At 41.3% G+C, this 27,685-nt stretch overlaps 1 protein-coding gene across 2 annotated transcripts in view; it reads right to left on the bottom strand.

Moving 5' to 3' along the window:
* Nucleotides 1-442: 442 nt before the first annotated feature.
* The window catches only part of PUSL1 (pseudouridine synthase like 1), a 127,677-nt gene continuing 100,434 nt past the window's right edge, over nucleotides 443-27,685 (bottom strand). For both annotated transcript variants that reach the window (XM_077457606.1, XM_077457607.1), the window contains 3 exons: nucleotides 19,518-19,572; nucleotides 9,859-10,021; nucleotides 443-562 (listed from right to left, as the gene is read on the bottom strand). In XM_077457606.1, the coding sequence (XP_077313732.1) occupies nucleotides 534-562; nucleotides 9,859-10,021; nucleotides 19,518-19,572 (247 nt within the window). In that variant the 3' untranslated portion in view covers nucleotides 443-533. The remainder of the gene's footprint in view (nucleotides 563-9,858; nucleotides 10,022-19,517; nucleotides 19,573-27,685) is intronic.

Below are 27,685 nucleotides of genomic sequence, written 5' to 3'. Positions count from 1 at the left end.
TAATTCCAGCACTAGATAGCCTCTGTAAATCTAAAGTGGTAACCTGTAAAGGATTTTTTTCGAATAGTAACATTTATGTTGCTTGTCGCCGTTGCACAGGCGTGCACAGTTTTAAAGTGTGACATGTTTGCCATCTATTTACTCAGCGTAACATTATATTTTATATTTTACAAAAAATTGGGTTATGAATTGTGTTTTGCACTTAAGAAAATGCTGTGCAAATACCATGACACAAAAAATTGCAAAACCCCCATTTTATTCTCTAGTGCCTCTACTTTAAAAATGTATAATGCTTGGGGGTCCCAACTACATTTCTAGGAGAAAATACATATTTTTACATGTAAACAAGTGTCAGAAAAAGGCCTGGAGGTCAAATGGTCAACTTACGAATATCCAGTTTGCTTTTCTATGCCATAGCAAATAACATATATTATTCACCATATAAAAAATATAAAATTTTATTTGTACTGTACAAAGTTATAGTAAGCAGTTGGTAAAAGTCCCTACATGTTTCTACATGTATGTCCATCTTCTTAACTGGAGGCCTTGTCCATCTTTAAATCTAAAGGATGAAATAAAGTGTAGTTTAACAAACAGGACACGAGTGAATACAATTAAAAAGTAATCAAATTTCAGCTGTCAAATTATGGCAGATGTTTGAAGCATGACTCCCTCCAAGTACATCACCTTAAGCCCCCCCCCCCCCCCTGCCCTTAGCCTCCTGGGTCAGATATCCCAGGAGTATCCGGAACAGTCTTCACAGCTCAGTACTATCTTGCACATGTGCATTGAGGAGGCTGCTGCGAGGCATCAGAGGCACATCGGCAAGTCACAGCGGCTCCCACATCCAAGATGACAGCGTCAGAGATCTGAAGCAAAGAAAAGAATTGGCTCTAAGAAAAAACATTGCTGGACCATGGATTAGGAAGTACCCGTTTGTTAAAAATCGGCAGCTACGGTATTTGAAGCATCTGATTTTTAATTTTAGTTTTTAGGAGAACAAGTGAAGTTCCCCTTGAACCAGGAAATGTGTGTGTTGCCAGTCTGGCTGTGTTGCTTAACAGATGTGAATAAATAAAAAAAGACTTAGAGTTCCTCTTTAAATGAAAACTATCATGGTTTTGGCTCAGTTTTAATTTGGCGGGGCTTTCATTCCTGCAATGAGATAAATAGCCATAAGTAACTCATTAAAAGTAATAGAAGGGCAACTGTTGCTGCAATACTCAACTTCAATCCAGAGCTGCCAATTGTTACCAATTTTCAGCGTTAATTGACAGCTAGTTATTATTCAGACTACTTCCTTTGAGCCTAAGTTGCGTTTTAAGTTTATATGTTTTTAAACTGTTGTAGTCGTTACGATATATAAAAAAATTGCTATTTTATTAATAAGCATTTAATACATGACAAAGGAATCCCCAGTCACTAAGGGGTTGAATTACTAAAAGGTGAGAGGTCAATACCTTGGACTTCATGGTTTGGTTTGTGCTCCGACATGCACTGTTGCAACTGTGGGACCTTATACAGTCAAGTGTGTGCCTTTCCAAATCATGTCCAATCAACTTAATTTACCACAGGTGGACTCCAATCAATTTGGAGTGCCATGGCAAAGGCTGTGAATACTTATGTACATGTGATTTTTTTTATTTTTAATACATTTGCAAAGATTTCAAACAAACGTCTTTCACTTTGTTATTATGGGGTATGGTTTGTAGAATTTTGAGGAAAATAATTAATTTAATCGATTTTGGAATAAAGCTGTAACATAACAAAATATGGAATAAGTGAAGAGCTGTGAATAATTTCAGGATGTTGTTTGTGCATTCTGGAAAACCAGCAGCCGACAGACTCCCGATCAGCGCTCTCAGCCAATGGCAGAGTGTGCTGATCAAAGTGTTCTGGAGGGGGAGCTGTGGCCCTCTCAGAACATAACAGCTCAGTGGGGGAGATCGCTGAACTAACCTCGCATGGTTAGTACAGCGGATCTGACCAGAGCTGTAAGTTGTTTTTTTTAGGGTTGCATGAAAAAAAAAAACTGTAGGGTTATCTAAAACAAAATAGCAGAGCAGGAATCATCGTTCAGGTAGAATGGCTTTAAATCAGTCATTTAGATCTGTGTGTAATTTTTACCGTGAGCTGATCTTAAAGCGGGAGTCCGCCGTTTTTTGTTTTTTTTAAAAGCCAGCAGCTACAAATACTGCAGCTGCTGACTTTTAAAATAATGACACTTACCCGCCCAGCGCGCCCGCGATGTCGGCACCCGAAGCCGATCTCTCGATCGTCTCTCGGGTGCTGCCGCCGCCATCTTGGGTATGGGAATCAGGAAGTTGCGCCTTCCGGCTTCATTTCCCAGTTCCCTACTGCGCATGCGCGAGTCGCGCTGCGCAATAAGGATGGTCCCCACTGTCTCTGGGATCCGTGTGTTTCCCAGCAGGCAGCGGGGGACCTTCGGAAAGGGGCGTAGATTCTGCGGAAAGGGGCGTAGCTTCTGCAGAATCTACGCCGGAAGTGGGTGCAGATACCTGTACTGTACAGGTACCTGCACCCCCCTCCCCCCTGAAAGGTGCCAATTGTGGCGCCGGAGGGGGGGAGGGTTCCAATGAGCGGAAGCTCCACTTTAGTGTGGACCTCCGCTTTAATTGCTTAGGTTCCATGCACACTGGGCTTAAAAAAAAAAAAAAAAAAAAAAACTCCAGTTCTCCTGGCAGAAAACAAACAAACATTCAAATAGAAAAAAAAATGTGTACAAAGTTTAGACGATTTTAGGAGAGTTTTGCGTTTTTTTCTGCCAGAAACCTCCAATCAGGAATGCAAACCAGAAGGTTTTTTTTTTTCATGCCCCTAAACATTGAGCTCAAAATATGCCTATATATATATATATTTATTTTTTTAATTGCCCATAAAATCCAATTTTTTGAGGTTTGTTCTATGAACGCAAAGGATAACACAGATTTGCTTCTACAAGCAGAACACAAAACTCCTGTATAAGCAGCGATTTTCAAGCCAGTGTGCATGGAGCCTACAGCTTGGATAAAATACAAGGCATTCTGTGATTGGTGGTGCTGCTGAGTGAGTAAACCTCTGTGGTCAGTATGCAGTGGGTCAGCTAGTTTGCACAGGACCTGGAAGGTTGCGGTGATTGTCAGCTTACACAGCAACCCCTCATATATGAGACATGCCTTCTTACATTGGCCCAAGCTGCAACAATGTAAGCATTCAACCAAGATCATACGTGGAGTTTAGCCATGAGCAAAAGTTTTTTTTTTTCTGCACAGCAGTAAACAAAGATAAATATGTAAAAACTAGGGCTGTTATTGATTAAAATTTTCGTTTTCGAGTAATCGATTTTATTTATTTTTATCGACTAATTTTGATTAATTATAACGCACATACTGATCCAACTACTTTTAGCTGATCTCCTTGAATTGCAACTCTGCATTAGTCAGTGGTAAAGGTGGTATACACTATATACAATCACCCAACAGTAGTTCGTTTTCACAATCCATTAATTATATAATATATAAAATATTAGTGCGCTAAGATCAATAGTGGTCAAAAAATTATTATAAATGTACCTTCCAAGGGGTTTAACTAAACCCTTCATATGACCCTAGTCACATAAAGTGCTCTTATGCATAATGTGCAAAAACAAGTACAATTAAATAAGCTGAAAAAAAGTTCAATTAATTAAATATAAAAATGTGCATAATGTGCATAAAGGTGCAATCTTCATTAAACTTATGGAGACTTAGAAATAAAGTGCTGGAAAGATAATATGTATTCACATGCAGTGCTAATATATCAAAAATTGCTTCATAAAGTGCCTATGTGCATATGTAAACTTTGCACTAGCACCTTAGAACTTATACACCAAGGACTGTGAACAATATAATTCTAATATCCCACATAAGTTTTCTCCTTTATCATGCTCCACAATATTAAACAACTTCTCCTTCTGATTACTTATGGTAAGGTGCTGGTATATTTAACAAATCACTACAAAAAAGTCACTTATAATAAAGACTTGACTCCTTTTTCACCACTAGATCTTGCAATCAGCTTTAATTACATCCATTATACTGCAGCTGCTTTCAACTTCAAACTTAAGCCACACACTGGTCTTTCAATCACCCAATTTCATCCTCCCTTCGGCTTATGGTCAAACCATTTCAACAGGTGCGGACATATGGGGGAACAAAGAGATAGAGGCACACAATAGTGTGATACTGCAAGTGCAGATTGATACTGCTCTGTGCTCGGCGGTTCTACTCAGAAAACCTGAACTTGTATACAAGCTTCTTGATACAGCGTCAGTGTAATCACTCCTCCTCACAGCCTTCCTGCTGACCGAAGGCTCCACGCCACTTGGCTCCTCCTCCCAACGCGTTGCGTCACATGACATTCTCAATTGTGTCTCTCTCTCTTTGTTCCCCCATATGTCCGCACCTGTTGAAATGGTTTGACCATAAACCGAAGGGAGGATGAAATTGGGTAATTGAAAGACCAGTGTGTGGCTTAAGTTTGAAGTTGAAAGCAGCTGCAATATAATGGATGTAATCGAAGCTGATTGCAAGATCTAGTGGTGAAAAAGGAGTGAAGTCTTTATTATAAGTGATTTTTTTTGGCGTTTTTGTAGCTATTTGTTAAATATACCAGCACCTTATCATAAGTAATCAGAATGAGAAGTTTTTTTAATATTGTGGAGCATGATAAAGGAGAAAACGTATGTGGGATATTAGAATTATATTGTTCACAGTCCTTGGTGTATAAGTTCTAAGGTGCTAGTGCAAAGTTTACATTTACAATTTTTGATATATTAGCACTGCATGTGAATACATATTATCTTTCCAGCACTTTATTTCTAAGTCTCCATAAGTTTAATGAAGATTGCACCTTTATGCACATTTTTATATTTAATTAATTGAACTTTTTTTGAATTTATTTAATTGTACTTGTTTTTGCACATTATGCATAAGAGCACTTTATGTGACTAGGATTGGACTTGTTTTTGCACATTATGCATGAGAGCACTTTATATGACTAGGGCCATATGAAGGGTTTAGTTAAACCCCTTGGAAGGTACATTTATAATAACTTTTGGACCACTATTTATTTTAGCGCACTAATATTTTATATATTATATAGTACATATTGAGGGATCAATTTTTTGGTGCAGCTGTTTCAACACAGTAACTGGTGTGGTTTAGGGTCAACAATACCAATATTGTATACATATCAGCGCTTGAGTAAATCTTTAATATACAATCCATGAATTAACTTCACAGTTCACACAAATACGTTTTAAATTCAAATGGTAGCACTGACGAAAGTCATTTTTTTTTTTTTTTATTAAAAACTAAAAAAAAAAAAAAAAAAACGTAGAAAGTTAGTTTAACTTTAAAACTTATCTAGTATATTGACTATCAGTTTATAGTAGGCATCACTTTAGCCAGTCATGCAGACATACCAGAGTGTTTAGATGTTGTTTGTTTTTTTACAACAATGTTAAAAACGGAGGTTATCAAATTTGCCTACACTGAATGATCCCAGTTAACCACATCCATATTTAACATCACTGTCCAGGCTGTCCGATGACGTCACTGACATCAACGTCAATGGACTCTTCCCCCCTTCCTTTCGTTAGCTTACGTCCGTGACGTCACCAGATCTCCGACAGAACTCCTTGAAGACTCGGAAGGCGGGCGGAGAGGTGAGTACTGATCAAAAGAATTTTGATCGATCAAAAAAATGAATGATTAATCAAGGAATTAATCTTTAATTTTCCCAGCCCTAGTAAAAACTGGTCTAAGGCCTTATTCAAACAGGCGCATGTAAGCGTACATCTGTACAAGGGCAGTGTTTTGTCTGCCAGGGATGCACAGAGATTCCATGCAGCCGCGTGCATGAAGACATATTCATATCAATTGGCATGCAGCGGGTGCACAGACACAGCCGCTGCTCCCAGTTTGACATCCATGTAGTTGTGTATTCCTAAGCACAGACACTATGAGTTTGTAGGGCACACACCTGAACCCACACAGATATCAAATTAGAAGCATCAGCCACTGCATGCCAATTGACATGAATGGAACTGCCTGCATGTGGCTAGGTATGCTTAAGTATCGTGGCATAAAACACCACCCTCTGTCTGAATACAAAATAGTGTCATTTCATACTGTATTTACCTGACAAAATATTTTTCAAAATGTTATTTTTAGCTACTTGATTCCTCTAAGTGGGGCAATTAGGGCATTATTTAGGAGAACTAAACATCCCGGGCGTATAATGACTACTGTGGTGGCTCTATTATTTCAGCAGCTGTGCGTTTGTACAGCTTGGATGGAGAGAGACTTATAATGTGGACTTGGAGCTGAAATCTGCAGACACAATACAACAGAGCAGGCATTGTGTCCTCCAGGCAGCTCCTTTCACTGTTCTCTTCCTTACTGTCACTAATAAGTAAGAAGATAAAATAAGAGCGCTCTCTGAAATGATGCCAGATTCATAGGGAATTACCATAAGTAGCTTTCCCCTCCTTTGTCACTGAAACAGATTTCATTTTGTGAAGGACCGAACACAAGGCGTTATTCTGTGCTTTGCGTGTCAGAGTTACATTCTGTACTAGCTTTCACTTTTCTCAATGGGACATTTAGGTATTCCACCACAAATAGCTTTGTATTTTCATTATCTAACCTGTCCTATAAGTAAAAAAGAAAATGTTGAAGGGCCATGGGAGCCACAAGGGAAACAGAAAGATCTTCTTTCAGATGTCTGGTGTGGCTAAAAAATGAAGGGTGGATTGTGACTGGTTGCTGTGCACTTTCCTCCAGTTTTCAGAAATCAGGCACAGAGAATGTGGTTAGCACTGTTGTCTTGCAGTGTGGTCCTAGGTTTGAATGTCACCAGGGACCCTAGCAGAATGGACTTCTACCCATATGCTGTTTTTTTCCCACAGCTAAACAACATTCAGGTAGGTTAACTGTCTACTGAACAAACTGGTCTTAGAAGGGTGTATGTGTCTAATTACTGTCGCAATGGCGGCAGATTGGAAGATGTTCAGGGCAGCAACTGATTGGATATGAAAACTGCTGGGTCCTATGGAGTTGGTGGAGAAGAGTTATGCTTACACTGAGAAGGCAGCTCCTGTATACAGAAAGGTCTCAAAGAGCACATAAATTGGTTCCAAGGGGAACGTAAGAAAAGAAGAGCTACACTCAAAAGTTCAACAACATATTTGTTCCATTAAAATATTCCCCAAAAAATCCAAATGTGTGGGCAACGTATTTTAGGGGCTTAAAACTGCAGAGAATAAAAGTGCTTTACTTTCCCATGTGGTAAGGGACTGTCCCTCGGTGTCATGACATCCAGTCCAGTGGTATGAACTATGCACTGGTCTTGATGATGTCAGAGCTTTAGACCACTGGAGCATGGAAGATGCTACTGGGACCAGCCTAGCAGCACAGAACAACAGAGGATCAGGTAATTAAATCTCCTTTAACAAGTCCCCTAGACCTAAATGAGCAAATAATCCTTGCAGTGCAGGTGCAGCCCCACCGAAATGTTTTACATTTCCCTGAGTTAGGCTTTAATCTAAACTCTAAATAAAAACAGCTCTATTATATACTGTATATTAAAATAATTTTAGAAACTGGGTTCCAGGCGCAACTGACTGAAAAATACCCCCAATATTATGAAATTATTACAGCTAAACCATGCTGCTGTCCAGTGGCATAGCATAGGATTGGATGCTAAATACTTAAAACAACTAGACTGACAGCGCTCAGGAGCCAAGATGAGGAATAGTGAATGGTGGATGCAATACACCACAATGTCTCTTCTATAAGCTTGCTGGCATTTTATTCAAAGAAATGATAAAAAAAAAAAAAGAGTATATAGTTCATTAAGTATATTGTTGCAACGTTATCGCACTGGTTGTGAGGCAGGCTCGGGCACTAATGGATCACTGTAACCAGATGGGGAAAGCCAAGGGGAGGCGGCGGTGACCATCATCGCCGCAAATAGAATAGGCAGACAGTGTGTTCCATGTCAGACCCGCCAGCATGTATGGATGACATCACTGGAGCTTAGGGTGGAAGCACGGTACCTAGAAAAGAAAGCCCTCGTGGCTGGCGTGTGAGGGCCGGACTTACCATTGGGCTTGACTGGGCTCAAGCCCATGGGCCCCGCCGAGATACATAGCCGAGTGTACTTGGCTCCGCTGACACATTCACGCCCAGTCCCGCTCTATGATGGACATAACACAGGAATTTGGCGTGACTGTGAGATGAGCCAAGTACACTCTGCGAGAGGACAGGAGAGCTGCTGTAATGACATATTCGGCAACCCATCGCAGTTTGCTATGGAAGTGACGTTCCGTCGCCGCCATCTTGCTACACCTCACACTCATCCACAGTAAGGATACACTAAGAAGGGATAAAGTTGTTACACCCACCGGAGTTTTGCATTTTAAATGTATTTAGAACATTAAAGTTAGTATAGAGTGAAATACAGTACTTACAACTCCGTCTGTCTACTGAAAAGTTGAATTTTAAAAGCAGCAAACTTCTGTCAGATTAGTAAACCTGTGAGATGAGCAGGGTTGCCGCTGCTTTTAAAATTCAAGATCTAAGTAGTCAGACAGAGTTCTAAGTCCTGTATTTCACTATATAAACTGACTTTACTGTTATAAATACATGTAAAATGCAAAACTCCGGTAGGTGTAACAACATGTCTGCTTTACCCCTTCTTAGTGTAAGTGTGGGGTGTACCAAGATGGCGGCGACGGAACGTCACTTTCGTAGCAAACTGCGATGGGTCGCCAAATATGTCGTTACACCGCCGAGATACACAGGACTCTATCTCGGCGCCGCCATTTTTAAACTTCAAGTCTGCAACTGACAAGGCTATACTGACAAGGCTGCAAATGACACTGACAAGGCTGCAATGACACTGGACAAGGCTGCAGATGGATGGGCAAGGCTGCATTTATGGGCATTTAAGTGTAAGTTTTTTCCTTAAACTTCCCTCCTAAAAGTTTTTTTCCTTAAAATTCCCTCCTAAAGTTAGGGTGCCTTATGCGCCGATAAATACGGTAATGTATAGAAGGTAGGGCCGAAAGTGACTCGAGTCCAGGGGTCCCCACCACCCTAAGTCCTGCCCTGCATGTGAGGGTGGCATCACTGGAGCACTGGATGGAACTATGGTGTCTGGAAGAGGAAGCAGCCACGGCCAGCATGGAACGCATGCATCCCTGTTGCTGTGACAAAACGTTTTGCACGCATGTGCAGTATCAAGTCCTGTTGATAAAGCGCATTTGCGTGAAATGCGCTGTCACGGCCACAGGGACACGTGTTCCACACTGGCTGCGGCTGGTTCCTCTTTCAGACACCATAGTTAAATCCAGGGCTCCAGTGGGTACTGTCTCCCTGTTCCATTTGCAGCAATGATGGTCGTCGCCTCCCCTAGAATTTCCCCATCTGGATACAGTGATCCCTCAGTACCCGAGCCTGCCTCACAGTTTTTGAATAAGACGCTAGCAAGCTTATTGAAGAGACATTGCAGTTTGCAGCCACTATTCCTCACCTCAGCTCCTAAACGCTGTCAGCCTTGTTGTTTATTTAAATAATTTTAGCAACCTTTATTTCATAATTCTATTGCCCTATATTCTAGAAATCTCCCACACACCTTGTTCCTATAGGCTGGTGAAATTTTTAAGAACAATAGGTCTGTGCAGGGCATGTAAAAACCTACCATATATGTTCCCTCGGTGATGACTTACTAACTAGTGCAGGAAGGGATAAAGAAGTATCCAGAAGATGGAAGGAAGTTCTAAACTCACAAACTTTATAGAGCATTACCCACCTGTCTCTGCATATTTGACTTCTTTTAAAAACAATCCATCAGGTGGAGCCATTAGACTTCTTGAGTAACTCATTTGTTCACCCGTCTCCAAATGAAATTTAATTTGTTGTGGTGTGAGAAGGCCAAGTCCCACTGCAACTAAAGCACCAGTCATTCTTCGCACCTAAAAAAAAGAAATCAGATTTCTGCTTAATAACAAAGAAATTTAATAACTAAATTCACAAAAAATAAATATGCAATTAAAAATGTGTCAGAGCCTAAGAAATATATATTATATATTGCAGCTCACCAGTCCTTAGATGTTGTGGCTGCATTAGCCTTCTTTTTTCACTTTTATTCTTACGTTTCCCTGGTGATCTTGCCGGTAACACATTTTTTGTCCTGAGTTGACAACACTCATTTGCAGTACTGTATATATGGAGGAGCCACATGTCACCTTAGAACAAGACTACAGGACAAGCGGATACCTCCTTCACTCCCCTTCCTCATAACATAGGGGAAGGTGTTCTGGATTCCACAGACTGTCTAGAGATGGGACCAATTTTTCGCTCAATGACAAAAGATTGTGTTTTAGAGGTCTGGAGTGAAAGTGGACAAAGGGAACTGAGATAGATGGAGGCTACTATCTTCCCCAAGACATTTATACAGAAGAAGAGAGTCAAACAGCTTCTGGAGTGAAGCACTGGAAACTGAGAATGGGGAAAGTGATGTTTCTCTTGAGATTTGTCCAGGATCAAATCCAGATATTTCAATCGATGAGTTGGTTTTAGCCATGATTTCTGAGAGTTCAGGATCTACCTAAACCTCCGTAACATCTGACAGTCAGAGATATGTTGTGCTTCATTCTGACTATACCATCAATAAGTTGTCCAAGTACTCGACGATTGGGGATAGCCTAAGAGTGCCACAGAGCCAACACTGGATCCAGCACCTTGGTTAGCACCCAGGGCCATGAACTGGTAGTACAGCGGCCCTACAGAAAAACCCTGAAAGTGTTAGTAAACTGGGAAGCAGGCATATATGTAAATATTCAAGGCCTTGAGCCCCAAGGTGCCTCCTTTCAATTTTGGGAAAGTGACAAAATAAAACCCCTGAACTGTTCTAGTCTGCTAGCAGTAGAAGACAGCATAACATCAAGCTGCAGATGTTGGCACTATCTGTAGGAACTAGCAACACCCAACCTGTTTGTAGAGCGTGCTGGAAGCACTCTCCCCATTGCTAGAATCAGGCACAACTTAAAGGCTCAGGAGAAAAGGCAAGGCTCCATGTATTCATAAAACCTGGACAGCTGTAACAGGTGAGCCTCTGCGACTGGAGGGTCAGATGGCCAAAGGTAACCAAAAAATGACATAGGCGGGCAGCTGGAATGGATTGAAGATCAAAATTCCACATAGCTTATTACATAAACTGTTGCAAATAAATGCTTCTGTTATGCTGTATAGCAGTTAAAGAGATCATGGCGCATGCAAGTGAGTGTTCTGATCCACAGTGTTAGCCTCTTTCATGGAAAAGTTGGAGGAAGCAGGGTAATAATAGCACTTGGTGACCAATAAAAACAAGGGAGCTCCTGGTGCTTGATCCAACTGGCAAACTTATTGAGTTGACAGAAACAGGGCAAGTGCAGAGACAATGCCATTGTCTCAAGACCTGGAAAGTGCTGTGCTGCTAACTTAACCAAAACGCAGTGTAGAAAGCATTACACAAAGAATCCAATGACTGAAGATTACTTCCAGGCTCAGCCCACAACTTCCAGTCCAGCTGGGTCTGGATGCTGTATGGTTTAATTCCCAGGATGAGGATGACTGTCAGATAGCGGAAAATTATTGGGGGGGGGGGGGATTTAACAGCTGTGGTGCAGAGAAGAGTCCTAACTGGAAAAAAAATAAAAATAAAAGAAAAAGAAAATATTGCTAGAAAAATCATAGGTTCCTAGAAAGAAACTAAGGCAGGGTGGTAATAGGGGGGTTATTCCAAGCCTGGCTTTTTGTTTTCTGGTGTCCAGTCCTCTTTTAGACAGCAGCATTCACAAAAATTAAAGACATCCTGTGTTCCTCAATGTACAAGAACGAAACATACATTCAGTAGAATTATTATTATTTTTTTATTATTATACAGGTTTTATATGCTCCAACAGTAAGCATAGCACTTAACAAAATGAAGGCAGCCATTACAGTTACATTACAATTTGGTACAAGTGGAATCAGAGGGCCCTGCTCATTAGAGCTTACAATCTATAAAGGAAGGGTCAATTGATACAAAAGGTAATAGCTGTGGGAGTTGAGCTAATTTGGGAAGTAAAACAGTGTTAGTTAGAAGCAAGATAGACTTCTTTAAAGAGGAGGGTTTTCAGGGATCGTCTGAAGATGGATAGATTAGGGGACAGTCAGACAGATTGGGGTAGGTAGTTCCAAAGGATAAGAGAAGCTCTGGAGAAATCCTGGTAGCGAGCATGGGAGGAGGTGACAAGGGAGCTAGAGAGCAGAAGGTCTTGGGAGGACCGAAGAGAGCAGCTTGGTTGGTATTTTGGGGCTAGGTTAGTGTTGTAGCTGGGGGCAGAGTTATGGATGGCTTTGTAAATTATTGCTAGTACTTTGAATTTTTTCACTGGGTGAGTGGAAGCCAATGGAGGGATTGGCAGAGAAGGGTGGAGCACACTGAATGATTGGTAAGGTGGATGAGTCTTGCAGCGGCATTCATTATGGACTGAAGGGGGGATAGTCTATGAAAAGGTAATCCAATGAGGAGGCAGTTGTAGTAGTCGAGGCGAGAGATAACCAGGGAGTGAATTAGAAGCTTGGTGGTGTCATTAGTTAAAAAGGGCCATATTCTGGAAATGTTGCGGAGCCTAAGGTGGCATCATTTGGACAGGGTTTGTATGTGGGCCTGAAAGGACAGTTCAGAGTCTAAGGTTACCCCTAGCAACCTGGCCAGTGACGGCCGGTCCATAGGGCGCTGCTCCCTCCTCACAAAAAACAAACAAAAAACACAAATTCTTTAAAACTGGCTCTTTAAAAAAAATACAAAAAAAGTTGGATGCCGGAAAGCATCATATCTATGCAATCACAAGATTGCAAACGTGGCAAGGCAAGGAGGAGGCAGACAAGGAGAGAGTGAAACCTATAAGGTGGTGATCAGAGAGAGGAAAATTAATATTGGAGAGGTTGTGTGGAGTGCATAGGTAGGAGAATATGAGGTCAAGGCAGTAGGGTAGCTAGGCAGAGAAGTCATCAAGGAAGTTTGATACCGGTTCTGGGGGCCGATAGATCACAGCAATTCTCAATGAAACTGGAGAAAATAGACGAACACAGTGAGTTTCAAATGAGGAGATGGACAGAGATAGGGGTGGATGAAGAATCTGAAAAGTGCTTTGAGGGGATAAGAGGATTCCAACACCACCTCCTTTCCGTCCACTAGGCCTGGGAGAGAGAAGCAGGAGAAGGAAGGTCAGATTCCTGGATCCAGGTCTCAGTAAATGCAAGTAGGTTCAGGGAGTTTGTGATAAATAAGTCATGAATGGTGGTGAGTTTGTTACAGAGTGGGCATTCCAAAGGGCACAGGAGAAGGGGCGGCTGGTTCTTGGCTGAAGAGGAAAAGAAATGAGACTATGTGGATTGCAGCTGCTATCAGAGGATGGGGGGGTGCTGGGTATGTTGGCCAAAGGTAAATGATGGTGGTCCAGGATTTGGGGAAATATCTCCAGAAGTTAGAAGCAGAAAGGTGAGAGAGGTGGTATGGGCATGTGACTTGCAGGTTTTATTGGTATATGGGTTCAGATTTAGCAGGAGCTGATACGTGCAGTAATAAGGTGAAGACAGGTGTGTGGGTGATATATATATATATATATATATATATATATATATCTAAGCTGTGGGGTGGAGAAGATGTGTGAAGGAGAGAGGATGCAACTGTGAGAAGGAAAGGTAGGGCGTGCATGATACAGAGTGGTGAGATTGAGAGGAAGCCTGGATGAGAGATGAAAAAGTCTGATGGAGAATCAGGCCACCTATAGTCTGTTTAGTGTTCTGCAGAAGTCTTGTGGATTTTTGCTTTGTGCATTTGCTGAGCCTAAGTGTAATACTTAATCCAATATGAATACTTTATCCAAGATGATAGTTGTCAGTGCAATCCCTGCCTGTGCATCCCCTAGAGGAGGACTACATTTATACTGAGTTTGGGTAGGGGTATTGCCAAGTAGTCAGGATTGCATAGGAGGAACACCTGGCTAACAGATTGAACTTCTCACAGCAGAGGCTGACTACAGCAGGAGAGCAGAAGGATCATAGCCATAAAGATAACAGCACATCATAATTTAGGTATAGACAATAAGAAAGCAAAATAAACATCACAGTGATATGGACAGAGGTAAAGAATTTGAAGGCAGCCTAGATCACCAAAAGTACATACACAGAATTAGCAAGCAGATCCCAGTTTCAATTAAAAGGTGGACGATGTGGTTGAGGTGACGCATAGCTAGAATTTGCAAACAGATACCAGTTTCAATTAAAGGTGGAAGATGTGGTTGAGCTGACACATACACAGAATTAGCAACTAGAGTTATTTTTTCTAACCTGCCTGGAATTCATCTAAAAGGTTGTTTTGTTTTTTTTCAATGCTGTAACTACGCCAACTCTTCTTATATCTAATGTTTTAGGTTTGGGTGAATGCTGGTAAATGTAAGCACACACTGCCTTGATATATCTTCTGAGAATCTGGTGATCTCCATCAGAATTACAAGGCTTGGTAAGGGGCAGTGGCTTTTAAAATAAGCCAAATAATGCTATCATAATCCTGTAGGATTTTCTGTAATTAAGGCTAACCAAATAACTAAGCAGCTGTGACATTTCAATTGTGGCCTTGTTGGAAGAGCATAGAGAGGAACACACTGCCTTGCGGTAAGTCTCACCAATTGAGTCTTCAACAGACATAAGAAGCTGGTAGGTTGTGCAACACAACTGTGTCCACCTAAAACTGAATTTTCTTTAGGTGGAGATACACATCCTCCACCCCACAGATATTCACCTTGCCAGTGTTCCCCTGCCACTCCCTCCTCCATTGCAGCCAGCAATAAAATTCCCAGTGTAGGCTGGAGTTAGATGCTGGAGGGAGTGGTGATAGGGTTGCCAAGTCATCCCTTTAAACGTAAACACACATGCATGGCACAGGTTCTGAGTCTAATTTAATGCATATAATGCACCAAGTGAGTTTAATTAACACAAAGCCTGCTTGGCAAATCAGGGAAGCTACCTGCTTTCCACTGCTGAAGGTAAGCAAAATGGAGGTGTCAGAAGCCATCGGGCTCAGGCTACTGTGGGGACTGCTGTGTTCATTAACCCCAAGACCCTGATACAACATTTTGTTTGCACCGAATGAGTTGTCTTTAGAGCTCGAACAGTTGTGATTAAGAGGGATATCTTCCTCTGCAGAAGGAACACCTTTCTATTCCACTGTGTTGAACATTATGCTTAGATATTCCAACCTCTGAGAGGGGGCTACCTGCTTTTGTTGAATTTGATTCACCAACCAGATCTCTGAAACACTTGCTCGATGAGTCAACAAAACTTTCTTGGATTCTGCCAGAAGCAGGATATTGTCCAGATAATGGAACATCCTTAAAGTGTATGTAAACCCACTCTCATCCTTTCTAAACTACTGCAACATTGGTTATCTAGAAGGATATACATGCCTCCTGCATGTATACTTATCTGTCAAATCTCTCCCCTCCGTCTGCTATGAGACCCGAAAAAAATTCAGATTTTGTGGGTGGGTCTGTTTTCCAGGGCTCAGTGGGTGGAGTCATGATGTCAGTAGACTCCCCGCCCACCTCTACACTCCCCTTATCAACATGCATTTTCTCCTGTGTATTTCTTACACTGAACTTCTGCTATGATCACTAACATCCAGTCAAAACCTAGAAAAAAGTTCCCACATGACTTCAGCATGCCAAATCATGCTGAGGTGTGGAACAGCCAATCCTTGTAGAGCAACAAAAGAAAGGAGTGGGATGGAATTAAAAAATAATGCATGTCTCTTAGGCTAGTGCACGAGATATGTAAATCTCCTGTCACTCACAGCAAGGGGTAGGATCTGGCAAAGTTTTCCTTTGTTTATCAAGATTTATCTCACTGAACAATAGAAGAGGATTGCTCAGAGCTGGATTAACTCTTTGTGGCAAGACTGGGCTCAAATGATAGGAAATCTTATACTCTGCATTATGACATCAAATAAAAAAAAAAAAAATTGGGTTTATATCCACTTTAAGTTCTCCAAGCAGAGGTGAGCAACTTCTGCCAGAAGATGTTTGAGAACATCTGGGGGGATGAACTGAGGCCGAAGGGGAGACACATGAACTGGTACTGGAGTTTCCTGAACCAAGTGAAAGGGGGCATGGAGATATGCATCTGATAAATCTATGGACAGCATCTAGTCCAATGGCTGGACCATCGATTTAACGGGCAGAAGCTATTCCATCTGAAATCTTGCTGGCTTGATGAAACAAAGAGATTAGATCCACTCACCCCTCTGGTCTTCGGGTACCAGGACTATACTGGACTCCAACAGATCTCGAATGCAGGCCACCAATGAAAGCCTCTACTTCCTCAGGGGGAAGGGGAGTTCTTGCAAAAAAAAAAATTCTTGGAGGATGGTGCTCTCACTCTAGCCCTTCCCCACTTCTTACTACAGAGACAACCTAAAGGTCCTGGATCTGCCCAAACTCAAGAAGAGAGACAATCTTTATGCCACTTGTAACGTCTGGGTAGGCTGACCTTCAGAAGAACCTGTCCGCGGCTTTAGAGCTCTGGGAAAACTTGGGCTTTTGAATCATGCTTGTAGGCTGGGAAACTCACTAGGGCTGCCACAGATACTCTCTTCCAGGTTGGTAATCTTTTGAGTCTCTGAAGTGTCCTCTTGACCTACCTGATCTAACTGTGGAACAAAAGGACAGCCATTTCTCTTTCTCCTCTCTAGCAGAATCAGTCTTGATTTTCTGTCCATTACTCATTGGCTTCCTCTGAAGTCTTGCTGAATGAGACTTTTCCAACACAAGGAACTGAGCATTCCCTGCTTAGATACAGTCCAATATTGGATGCAGTCCAATGTTTGAGCCATACAGCTCTCTTAGCCACCATAGAATGCAACAATCAAATGAGGTCCACCGCTGGCGACTCCAGCTGCACCATTTTGGTGCATTATGCCATATGTCTTTTTGTCTGGTCTAGACCATTCTTCCTCCATCAATTACCTAATCGCATATATAATGTGAAAGTTATGCAGCGCTTTCCTAAAATTAGAGAAATATTTCTCTTGAAATGGCTCCTCTTCCCAGATGACTGCCTGTTTCTCCGCTGTGATAAGAGGAAACCCTTTCCACCAGGAGGTGAGCTTCCCTCATCAGCCAGCTGGAGTTCCCTAGGGACTAGTTGCCATGAAAAAGATATTACATCCCACGAAGTGACATCAGTGCCGTGGGAAGTTCTGCCGCAGCCATATTACTGCAGTGTTGAGCAGAGAACCAATGCTCACTGGAAAAACTGAACCCCACAAGGCACAAGGAACTGGAGAGTTCATATCCGGGGGGATGGGGGGGGGGCCTGGACAACACTACCACTCACAGAGGACCGTCAAACACATTTAGGGGCCGTTTTCACAAACCAGGCACCAAGCCACTCCTAAAAACACAAAGCAATTCTACTGCGCTTGGGAGTCTAGAGGTGTGTGGTGCAGTCACCCCTTTTGTATAGAATGTCAATGGTCTTGCCACCCTCCTTAGAACAATGGGAGTCCTTGGAACTGAGACATATAAAAAGAAGGGAGGGGGGGCATAAATTTTGAGCATTACCAAAAAGAACTCACCGGGCACAAGCGTCGGCTGCGGGCGCACGAGCGTGTTATAGCATCTTAAACAGCCAACAATTAGCTATGGCAATTTGCGCAGCCGTGCCAACCTGCTGCAGTATAATGGTTAAAGGTAAAACAGCAATGATCATACTCACATAAAAACGTGGTATACAAGCATATCAACGCAAAAGCAATACCGAGCGGTAACTCTTGGGTCTAAAGCAGGAACCAAAGGTATTGGAGGACCAGAAGGTATTGCAGGTTTGCTAACGCGATTCTTCCTCAGAGCCAAATCGATGAATAACTGTCTTCTTCTCTCTCTATATACACATACACATATATGCACCTATGTACATGCATATATGATGGCAGATCTTGCCAAACCCATCCACATAGGCCCCACCTCCCCTGTAGACAAAGGGAAAATGTGTACTGCTGTTGAGTATCTCAGGCCCACCTTTTTCATAATGACAGTTTCTGTTTAAGGGTATAGCATTGTAGCCTCATAGCACATGTAGGAAGTCATAAGAAAATCAAAATCCAAAATCCATGAAGCTTTATAAATTATGAATATTGAACGACCAAGCCACTCCTACAATAGAGGGTTTACCTCCAACCAGGAGTCCTCCACCTGGAAAGTCTGAACCAGACAGGAAAGGTAGGGAATCTTCAATCTCCTAATCTCTTGTCTTCTAGTACAGCACGATAGTTGTTTCAGAGTGAGGGCAAAATAGAAACACAGTGGCATGGGAAATTCCTCCTTTTATTTGAACAAGGGTTTGTCCTGTGGGGTCAGAGGGGTGGAGCTGACCTTTTCGTAAGCTGACATGATTAGCCCCCGGAAAGTGTGTTGTGACATTTTTGCACTTATCAAACAGATATAACAAAACACTTTCAATGGTAAAGTCTAAAGCTGTAAAAGGAACAAATAAGAGGTTTAATGTCAAGTTTTGGATTTTCTTTAAAAAGACTCTATTGCTAAACCATTCGTTTCAACAATTATTTACCCATAAAATTGCATGTGCAGTTAATGTACTTTATGCATATTAGTTATTTATAAAAGTTTACTTTTTGTTGATATCTAAAAGTTCCAAGCCTGCTTAGCAGAGTACCAGCAAACTCAGAGCTGTCAATCAAGTACTCCACTTTTCTACTTCAAAGGTTATGTAGGGAGGAGAAGAAAGGGGCAGAGGAGATGGGCCAGCACAGACAGTATTCGGACACTCCCAAAAGACGACAGAGCTATGACATACAAGGAAGGAGTAGCTGCACTAGGAAATTGACTCTTCCTGGAGTAGTCACATTTTCTAGCAAGTTCAAAGGAACTTTGAAAGTGGATAAAACAATACAGTATTCATATTTAAAAAGGAAAAACAATGCAGGTAAGCATTTAAAATAATAGATTTTTTATTTATTATTTTTTTGCTCTACCTGGAATCGTTTGGGACAGGCTCTCTTTCACTGTGGCTGCATACATTCTGGGAGCATGAGCAGAATGACGAGTCATCCAGTGGATGAAAGATCCCTGTCTTATAGATAACCATTGGAGCTTTACAATACTAAAAGCTCTGTGGTCAAGCCTGTTATCTGCAAGGTAGCAAGACCACATGATGTTCAATAGAACATTGCTTTTATTACACTGTCCAAAACATAAGTTCATTCTACTTTTAGAACTAAGCCATAGTAATGGCAGGCTTTTCGTCTCATACCAAGTAAATAAATCATATTTAAAATAGCTGAACATTTCTGAAAAAGCTAAAACAAGATATGTACCAGGTTTAATGAGAAATCGTACCTATGCAAAATTGAAAAAGTAACTATACCTGTTTATAGACATATGAATTACTTTTGAAGGTAACATTCCAAAACCGGACATCGCTGCAAAATAAAAGACTGAGTCAGAGATAAATATGCAGATTACAAAGTTCAATAATGTCCAGATATTAATAGGTTCCTGATTGTATTACAAATGCACAGTTACAAAAACTCCCCAGCACTCAAGCCAGAACAAAAAAAAATAAAAGATAGATATTAATGGTTTTTAATATTCATGGTTTTTGCTGCAAACACTTGTAAATATGTGTTAATGTGGACCTGACTGAGCATTAAAAGTAAAGATCCACTAGGTCATAGGAAACATCTAAAAATATAAATCGCAAGATTTACTTTTGGTGTGGAATTCCTGCTGAAATATAGCAATGCACTTCCCTGTATGTGAGAATGCCTAGACACTGACAGCATTGATGAGGTAGCACTAATATGAGGCACTCATGGGCACTGATACGCAGCACTCGTGGGCACTCATAGGCGGCACTGATGGGCATCACTGATAAAAAGGCAATGGCAGGCATATTGGCATCCCTGGTGGTCATGGGTGGCATACCTGGTGGTCATCAGTGGTGGGCATCCCTGCTAGCATCTCTGGTAGTCCTATGTGGACATACTCAGGGGGCGGCTCTGATAATCAGCGCAGACCCCCCCCTACATCAGGAGAGCAGCCGATCAGTGCTCTTCTAGTCTGTAAGACACGATAGAGCAAAATCTGATACACGGCTCTTCCGGTTTACACCGTGATCAGCTGTGATTGGACACAGTTCATCACGTTCACTCTTTACCGAAATCAGTGGTGCGGTGCATCAGACTGACACACCGCACCACCGAACGCTGGGCTCGCGCCGGCTCGTTATAACGGAAGACGTCATATGAGTCAGAATAACGGAACCACCACCCGGTCAGTATATATATATATATATATATATATATATATATATATATATATATATATATATATATATATATATATATATATATATATATATATACACACACACACACACAAACTCACAGTTCCTTTAAAAAGTATTCATACCCCTTGATATTTTCCACATTTTGTCATGTTACAACCAAAAACGTAAATTTATTCTATTGGGATTTTCTGTGATGGACCAACACATAGTGGCACATAATTGTGAAGTGGAAGGTAAATGATAAATGGTTTTCCCAAAATTTTTTTAACAAATATCTGAAAAGTGTGGCATGCATTTGTAGTCAGCCACCCTAAATCAATACTTTATAGAACCACCTTTCACTGCAATTACAGCTGCAAGTCTTTATTGGATCTCTCTACCAGATTTGCACAAATAGGAGGGTGAAAATGTTGCCCATTCTTCTTTGCAAAATAGCTCAAGCTCTGTCAGATTGGATGGAGAGTGTCTGAACAGCAATTTTCAAGTCTTGCCACAGATTCTCAAATGGATTTAGGTCTGGACTTTGACTGGGGCATTCTAACACATGAATTTGCTTTGATCTAAACCCTTCCATTGTAGCTCTGGCTGTGTGTTTAGGGTAATTGTCCTGCTGGAAGGTGAACCTCCGCCCCAGTCTCAAGTCTTTTGCAGGTTTTCTTCTAAGATTGCCCGTATTTAGCTACATCCATCTTTCCATCAACTCTGACCAGATTCCCTGTCCCTGCTGAAGAAAAGCATCCCAGCAACATGATGCTGCCACCACCATGTTTCACGGTAGGAATGGTGTGTTCAGGGTGATGTGCAGTTTTAGTTTTCTGCCACACATAGCGTTTTGCTTTTAGGTCAAAAACTAAAATTTTGGTCTCATCTGACCAGAGCACCTTCTTCCACATGTTTGCTGTGTCCCCCATATGGCTTCTTGAAAAACTGGACTTCTTATGGTTTTCTTTAAACAATGGCTTTCTTCTTGCCACTCTTCAATAAAGGCCAGATTTGAGTGCACGACTAATAGTCATCCTGTGGACAGATTCTCCCACCTGAGCTGTGGATCTCTGCAGCTCCTCCAGAGTTAGCATGGGCCTCTTGGCTGCTTCTCCAATTAATGCTCTCCTTGCCAGGCCAGTCAATTTAGGTTGACGGCAATGTCTTGGTAGGTTGCAGTTGTGCCATACTCTCTTCATTTTTGGATGATGGATTGATCAGTGCTCCATGAGATATTCAAAGCTTGAGATTTTTTTTATAGTCTAACCCTGCTTTAAAACTTATCCACAACTTTATCCCAGACCTGTCTGGTGTGTTCCTTGGTCTTCAAGATGCTGCTTGTTAACTAAGGTTCTCAAACAAACCTCAAAGGGCTTCACAGAACAGCTGTATTTATACTGATATTAAATTACACACAGGTGGACTCTATTTACTAATTAGGTGATTTCTGAAGGCAATTGGTTCCACTAGATTTTAGTTAAAGGTATCAGAGTAAAGGGGACTGAATACAAATGCACATCGCACTCTCCAGATATTAATTTGTAAAAATATTGAAAATGATTTATCATTTTCCTTCCACTTCACAATTATGTGCCACTTTGTGTTAGTTCATCACATAAAATCCCAATAAAATACATTTACGTTTTTGGTTGTAACATGACAAAATGGGGAAAATTTCAAGGGAAGTGAACACTTTTTCAAGGCACTGTAAATATATATATTTTTCTAATTTTGTATAGAGGGAAGGAATGGTGAAAGCTTGTCAGTTTTGTTGTACTATGTGTCTCATTCAAGAGATTTTATTACATTTTCTGTCCAGTACACACAACAGGAAGTGAGAGGAAACCTCTCCAAAGTGAGGTAAACACTATCTTCCGCAGCTTTCACTGGAACACGTGTCCCCACTGGAACATTTCCTATTTATTTCTGTTTTAATGACAATGTAAAAGTTTATATTCCATCTTACTTCCAGTCCCGGCGACAATTACCTCTCAACCACTTACTAGGAATGGGGCAACCTCCAAAAAAAGCCTGCACTCAGTTTATTCATTGTACAGTTGATTTAAAAGAGAAACATGGGAAGTATATAAAGTTTACATTTCCCCTTTAGTTTCAGCCTCCCATGCACACAACAAAATACCTATGCATTATGAATTTGTGACCTCTTTATTAGGTAAATACATCCAGTACAAGATGGGATTATTTTTGCGTTCATAACTGTTCAAATCCTTTAAAAGAACATATTTTATCAGGTATCAGGTACCATATTTAATCAGGAACCTTCTACAGGGCTTCTAGTCCTTGAATACCAGATTGCATCACTCAGTTCCTAAAGCATTAAAGTGCAGCTATTGGCTCCTGCTGCTGTCAACAAATCCAAAAACGCATGGGGCAGGGCAGAGTCCGGCATTCTTTGTCTATGGATGCAAATGCTGGACGCGGGAGAGCAGCCGCAGGGTAACCGCCAGGGAGAGCTCTTCTCCTAGGGGGTTTACTGATGCGGAGAGGAGCCACGAACGCCACTGAGGGACCCCCGAAGATGAGGATCGGGGCCACTCTGTGCAAAACGAACTGCACAGTGGAGGTAAGTATGATATGTTTGTTAAAAAAAAAAAAACAAGGGTTTACAACCCCTTTAACACCTTCTCGCTCATGTCCTACTGCAGCCCAAACAATTCATGCTAGGTTTTCCTTGTTTTTATTTTTCAAGTTTTGCTCAGAGCAGACCCGACCCCCCTCATCTGAGGTGCCCCGGTGGAGCTCCAGGTCCCTTCATCGGGTACCCTGGGGGCACCCCTGCGGGCTTGCTCCCGTGCCGCTGGATTTGATTGACAGCAGCAAGAGCCAATGGACTTCCTGTGATCTTTAACAAGTATGGACATTGTCGTCTGACCTTCCTCATTTACAAGGCATATTTGCCTAGGAGTCTAGGAAGAATGAAAATTACAGATCAGCAGCTTCTAATGCTGATGCCACATCTGGTACCAACGAGTAATCCAAAATAGATTGCCTTGGGTATTTTTTGATTGGACAAACAACTCAACCTCTTGACCATGTCTGCCTGCTTTATGTATTATTGGTGTTGTCATAAAGCCACCAAATATATGTGGAAATATCTGATTTTAGTTACAGCGTGTGTGATACCTGAACGCTGCAAGTAAACATGTTAACTAGGTATATGTAGTAAAAAAAAAAAAAAAAATCAATATATGGTGCTGTGCTCCAAGTAATAGAAAACAAATAAAGTGCTCAGTGATTCATATAAAGTGCTAAGTGAATCACTGAGCACTTTATTTGGTTTCTATCACTTGGAGCGCAGCACCATATATTTATTTTTGTATTATATTTCCTGCTGGGTAGTATTTGACCCGAACGGTGCTTGTCGCAACCAAGCACCATAATTTATCAGAGCTTAGGCAGAGCGGGAATATTCATTTCATCTAAGTATATGTAGTGATTTCAATAGCTTATTGTTTTAATGCAGTCCCTTTTAAAGAAGAACTGCAGTCTGCTCACATATGTAATAAAAACATCTTTGCCATTCTGAAGCTTCCCTCCAACCACTTTGCATAGTATTTTATATATACTGTGATTCTGTACTTCAAATATGCTGCAGAAATCTCCCTCCACTGAGTTTGGTTGCAATCATTTTAACTGTGGGCAGCTGAAGCTACTGCCTGTTCACTTGCTGGATTTCCACAGACACACACCTTCAGCTCTGCAACTCTCATTGGCCCTCTTATGACTCACCCCCTCCCTTCTTGGCAAACTCTCACAAGAATTAGAGAGAGAGCTGTGCATAATGTCAAAAGCCTAGGCTTTTTACCAGACAAGAAACAGGAAGCGAGCTGTATAAGGTATTTACTGGCAGGAAAAAAAAATTTACTATCCAAAGTTAAAACAACAAGGGCAGAAGATTTAATAGATGGAAAGATGAAAAAATTACTGAAGTTCAGCTTTAGGCAGACTGGAAACAGAACATTTGACAGATTTATCTAAATCTCAGCAAATTCTTTGCATTGTCAGATATTCCCTGGTGTGTGATTAGATCACGAGGCTTACTTTAATTTACAAAAACACAAAGTTGCATAAACATTCCTATAAAGGATTTTGGTGTAGACGTCTGGCGGCCTGTTTATGATATGTTAAATCATGACAAGTTGTAAAGTGGTCTGAATGTGGCTGATAACAGAGCAATGCATTGTAAGACGAGGTCAGTGAGCTGGGAATGTATACGCTGAGCAGTGGATAAAGTTACAGAAAGTTTTGGTTTTGGCTTCAGATCCAACACATTTGACCGACCAATAATAGAGTCTAGAAAAATTTGTGTTTTTACAATGACGGGTGGAGTCCTCTGCATGGTGATGCTTGCACAAAGAATCCGAGGGAAAGTTGATTATTTGCTGCAGATGTTCCACTTCATTCATGGGAAAAAAGGGTCCCGCCCTAGAAATTTATTTTAACTTGTTCCTAGCTGAAAAAAAGAGCATGGACATCCAATATGTACAGAAATTATTACCAGTGTTGCATCAAGGGTTTACATGGGAATACAGGTGTGCTACAGCTATGCCCAATGCCCATGTGCTACAACATTTTAGATAGAACTAAAGCCAAAACGTTTTCTTTAGATTTGGATAAAGTGGTTAGAACCCTTGTCAGGTTTTTATAGGGAGATTCATGCACTCTAATTGTCCTGATCACCAATGTCATCAGAAATGAAAGGCAGTGTAAATCTAACCTTCTTAATTGCTACCAGAACAGGATTAAAAGGGAAATCTTTTAATAGGGTTACCTATAGTCATGTAATGCTCACATGTCTCCATGATTGAGAGAACTTTAATCCAATAAAAGAGAGGTGGGGCCAAGGACAGTCAAGCTGGGGAATAAAGGGCTAGATGACCCCAGGTCAGGCAATGAGGTGGGCTCTATCCGATTTTCTGCGGCTTGTAATGCACACTGCGAGAAGCTCACAGAATGCAGTGAAATCAGAGCAAGTCATTTTAGTTCAGGTGAGCAGTCTGTACAAACGTGCAAGGCTGAAGGTGGAATTCAGTTTTAAGCAAGGAGGTGACCAGATCAGATTCACAAGATAATCACTTGGAACATTTCTAGTGTCCATGTCTATAGCCTGGTACACACTATTTGTTTTTTACCTTTTTTTCGTTCAACCCAGTGGGCTGAATGGAAAAAAACTGAAGAGCTTGAGAGGAGACGATGTACTAACTATGCGATGTTAACACACTGATCTACCCCGCTGAGCTATTGTGTTCTGACAGTGGTATGCCCCCCCCAATTCAATAACAGACACTAGCCTTTTTTGGCCATGCTCCATTGACAGAAGCCAGCCAAACGACCGACTTTTGTTGGACCAGCTGCCGTACACATGGGCCAATAGTCAACTGGTTTCTATTGAACTGGCCGATGCAGTCCGATATTCAGCCCATGTGTTCGGTCTTTTCCAAAGAGGAAACTATTTTAACAGCAAAATTCCCAGCTTTTTGTTGTGGTATTGGCACAGGGCTAGTTTCTGTCCTGCCCAGTGTTGGGGGACATTTACCGTTATGGAAAATGACAGAGTCGTCATTTTGGCCACAGCCTCCATAATTAATAAACCCTTTCTGTAAAAGTTTTTATAATAATGTTATAATAAACCTAATTCCATCTGTGGGTGTTGGTCAGGAAAAAGGAAATGACATAGAGGGCGTATCAGCTTTAATATTATATGGTCAAATAATATGAATAAAACACGTTGACTCAGCAATGTAGGATTAACTGATTTGAGCATCTTTATGACTAGACCCAAGAAGCAACAAATCTACTCTGCAAACTAAACTTCAGTCAACGTCTGTCTAAGAGGAAAAGGACTACTCAAAAGTATGGAGGCAGTCTTAAAAGAGTGTTTAATTTCAATCATAATGTGGACTACGCTTAAGAATTGCAATGCATCTCTGTCAGTCATGTTGAAGGTGATCGATAATACCGCAGCTTGTAACCACATCACTGATATCCATGCAGGCATATAAGGTATGAGTAACTGCACCCCCTCTGCCAGAAAACAGATATTTTGCAAATCATTCTTGTGCTTAGCTTACAGAGGAATTTACACACAATATATTAAAGAGCATCTATAGCCAAAACTATTTTTAGTTTTGGATAGAGTAGGAAAGGATTAAAACTACTGCCAGGTTATTTTGCTGTTGTCTGGGTATCAATGGGGAAATTTATCTTCACTCCTCATCCCAGAAAACCAACAGGAAGTTAGAAGAATTCCCCTATTAGACAGTTGTCCCAGGGAAAGATGCTCCCATTAGAAAATGTCCCCCCCATCTCTTGTCCTGGGGACAACCCTAACATTTGGGATTTCTATTACCTTTCTTAATGACAGTGGCTCTTCACTCTACACAAAAGTAAAAAGTAAAAATAAAAAAAATAAAAAAAATCAGAGACAAGTGGGTTATACTGCCTCCTTCAGGAGAAATGGACAAAAAAAACAAAAAAAAACCACTCCCACTTCCAACATGCCTTATATGTGAAAGAGTGTATTAGCGGAACAAGTGTCCCCTAACAAACTCCATGAAAAAAAATTTGTACAAAAATCCTTTCCCAATTGTTTATTAAGAATTACAGGCGACATGAAGACAATCTGGATGTCCAAAAGCAATCTGGACAACACAGAAAATGAAGCTAATAAGCACACCAAACAACAGTGTAACACTGGGGTAACTTGTAGTTCAACAACCTACCATAAGGACCTTACATATGCAGCTGGAATCAGATGATGCCCAAACATCTGCCTAGTACAAATTATGAACAGAAAGCCAGAAGGCAGCCTTGCAAATCTGAGACACAAGCGCTAAAAAGTCTAAGAAGCAGTCATAGACCTTGTAGAGTACGCCTTGACAGGAAAAGATAGAACCTTGTGCTTAAGCCTATAGGCTTTACTGATATGCTGTCTAATCCACCCAGCAATAGAATCTGCACAGTTTCATGGACCCTGTCTGAGCCGACTGTTTTCTCAGAAGCAGGTTCTCAAAGTATCCCACTATGGAGCTGTCCCACTGAATTTAGCACAGCAAGCACATGGGCTAGCAAGCTGAAGACTCTAGGTGCTTTGGACGGGCCACAAAAAGAGAGCAATCACCTGGTAGTGTTGTAAGCCCTCTGCAAATCGAATGTTGCGTTAATGTATAGGAAAGATAAGGTTGTGCAAGTGGGTATGCTTGATGTACACCGTCAATAGGTCCCCTGGATGGAGGAGAGGC

This window comes from Lithobates pipiens, unplaced genomic scaffold, assembly GCF_037356315.1.
Source record: "Lithobates pipiens isolate NorthernLeopardFrog02 unplaced genomic scaffold, aLitPip1_a1.2 Scaffold_27, whole genome shotgun sequence".
NCBI classification, from domain to species: domain Eukaryota; kingdom Metazoa; phylum Chordata; class Amphibia; order Anura; family Ranidae; genus Lithobates; species Lithobates pipiens.
The sequence above is the reverse complement of the archived record's forward strand: the minus strand, read 5'-3'. Positions and strand labels throughout refer to the sequence as shown.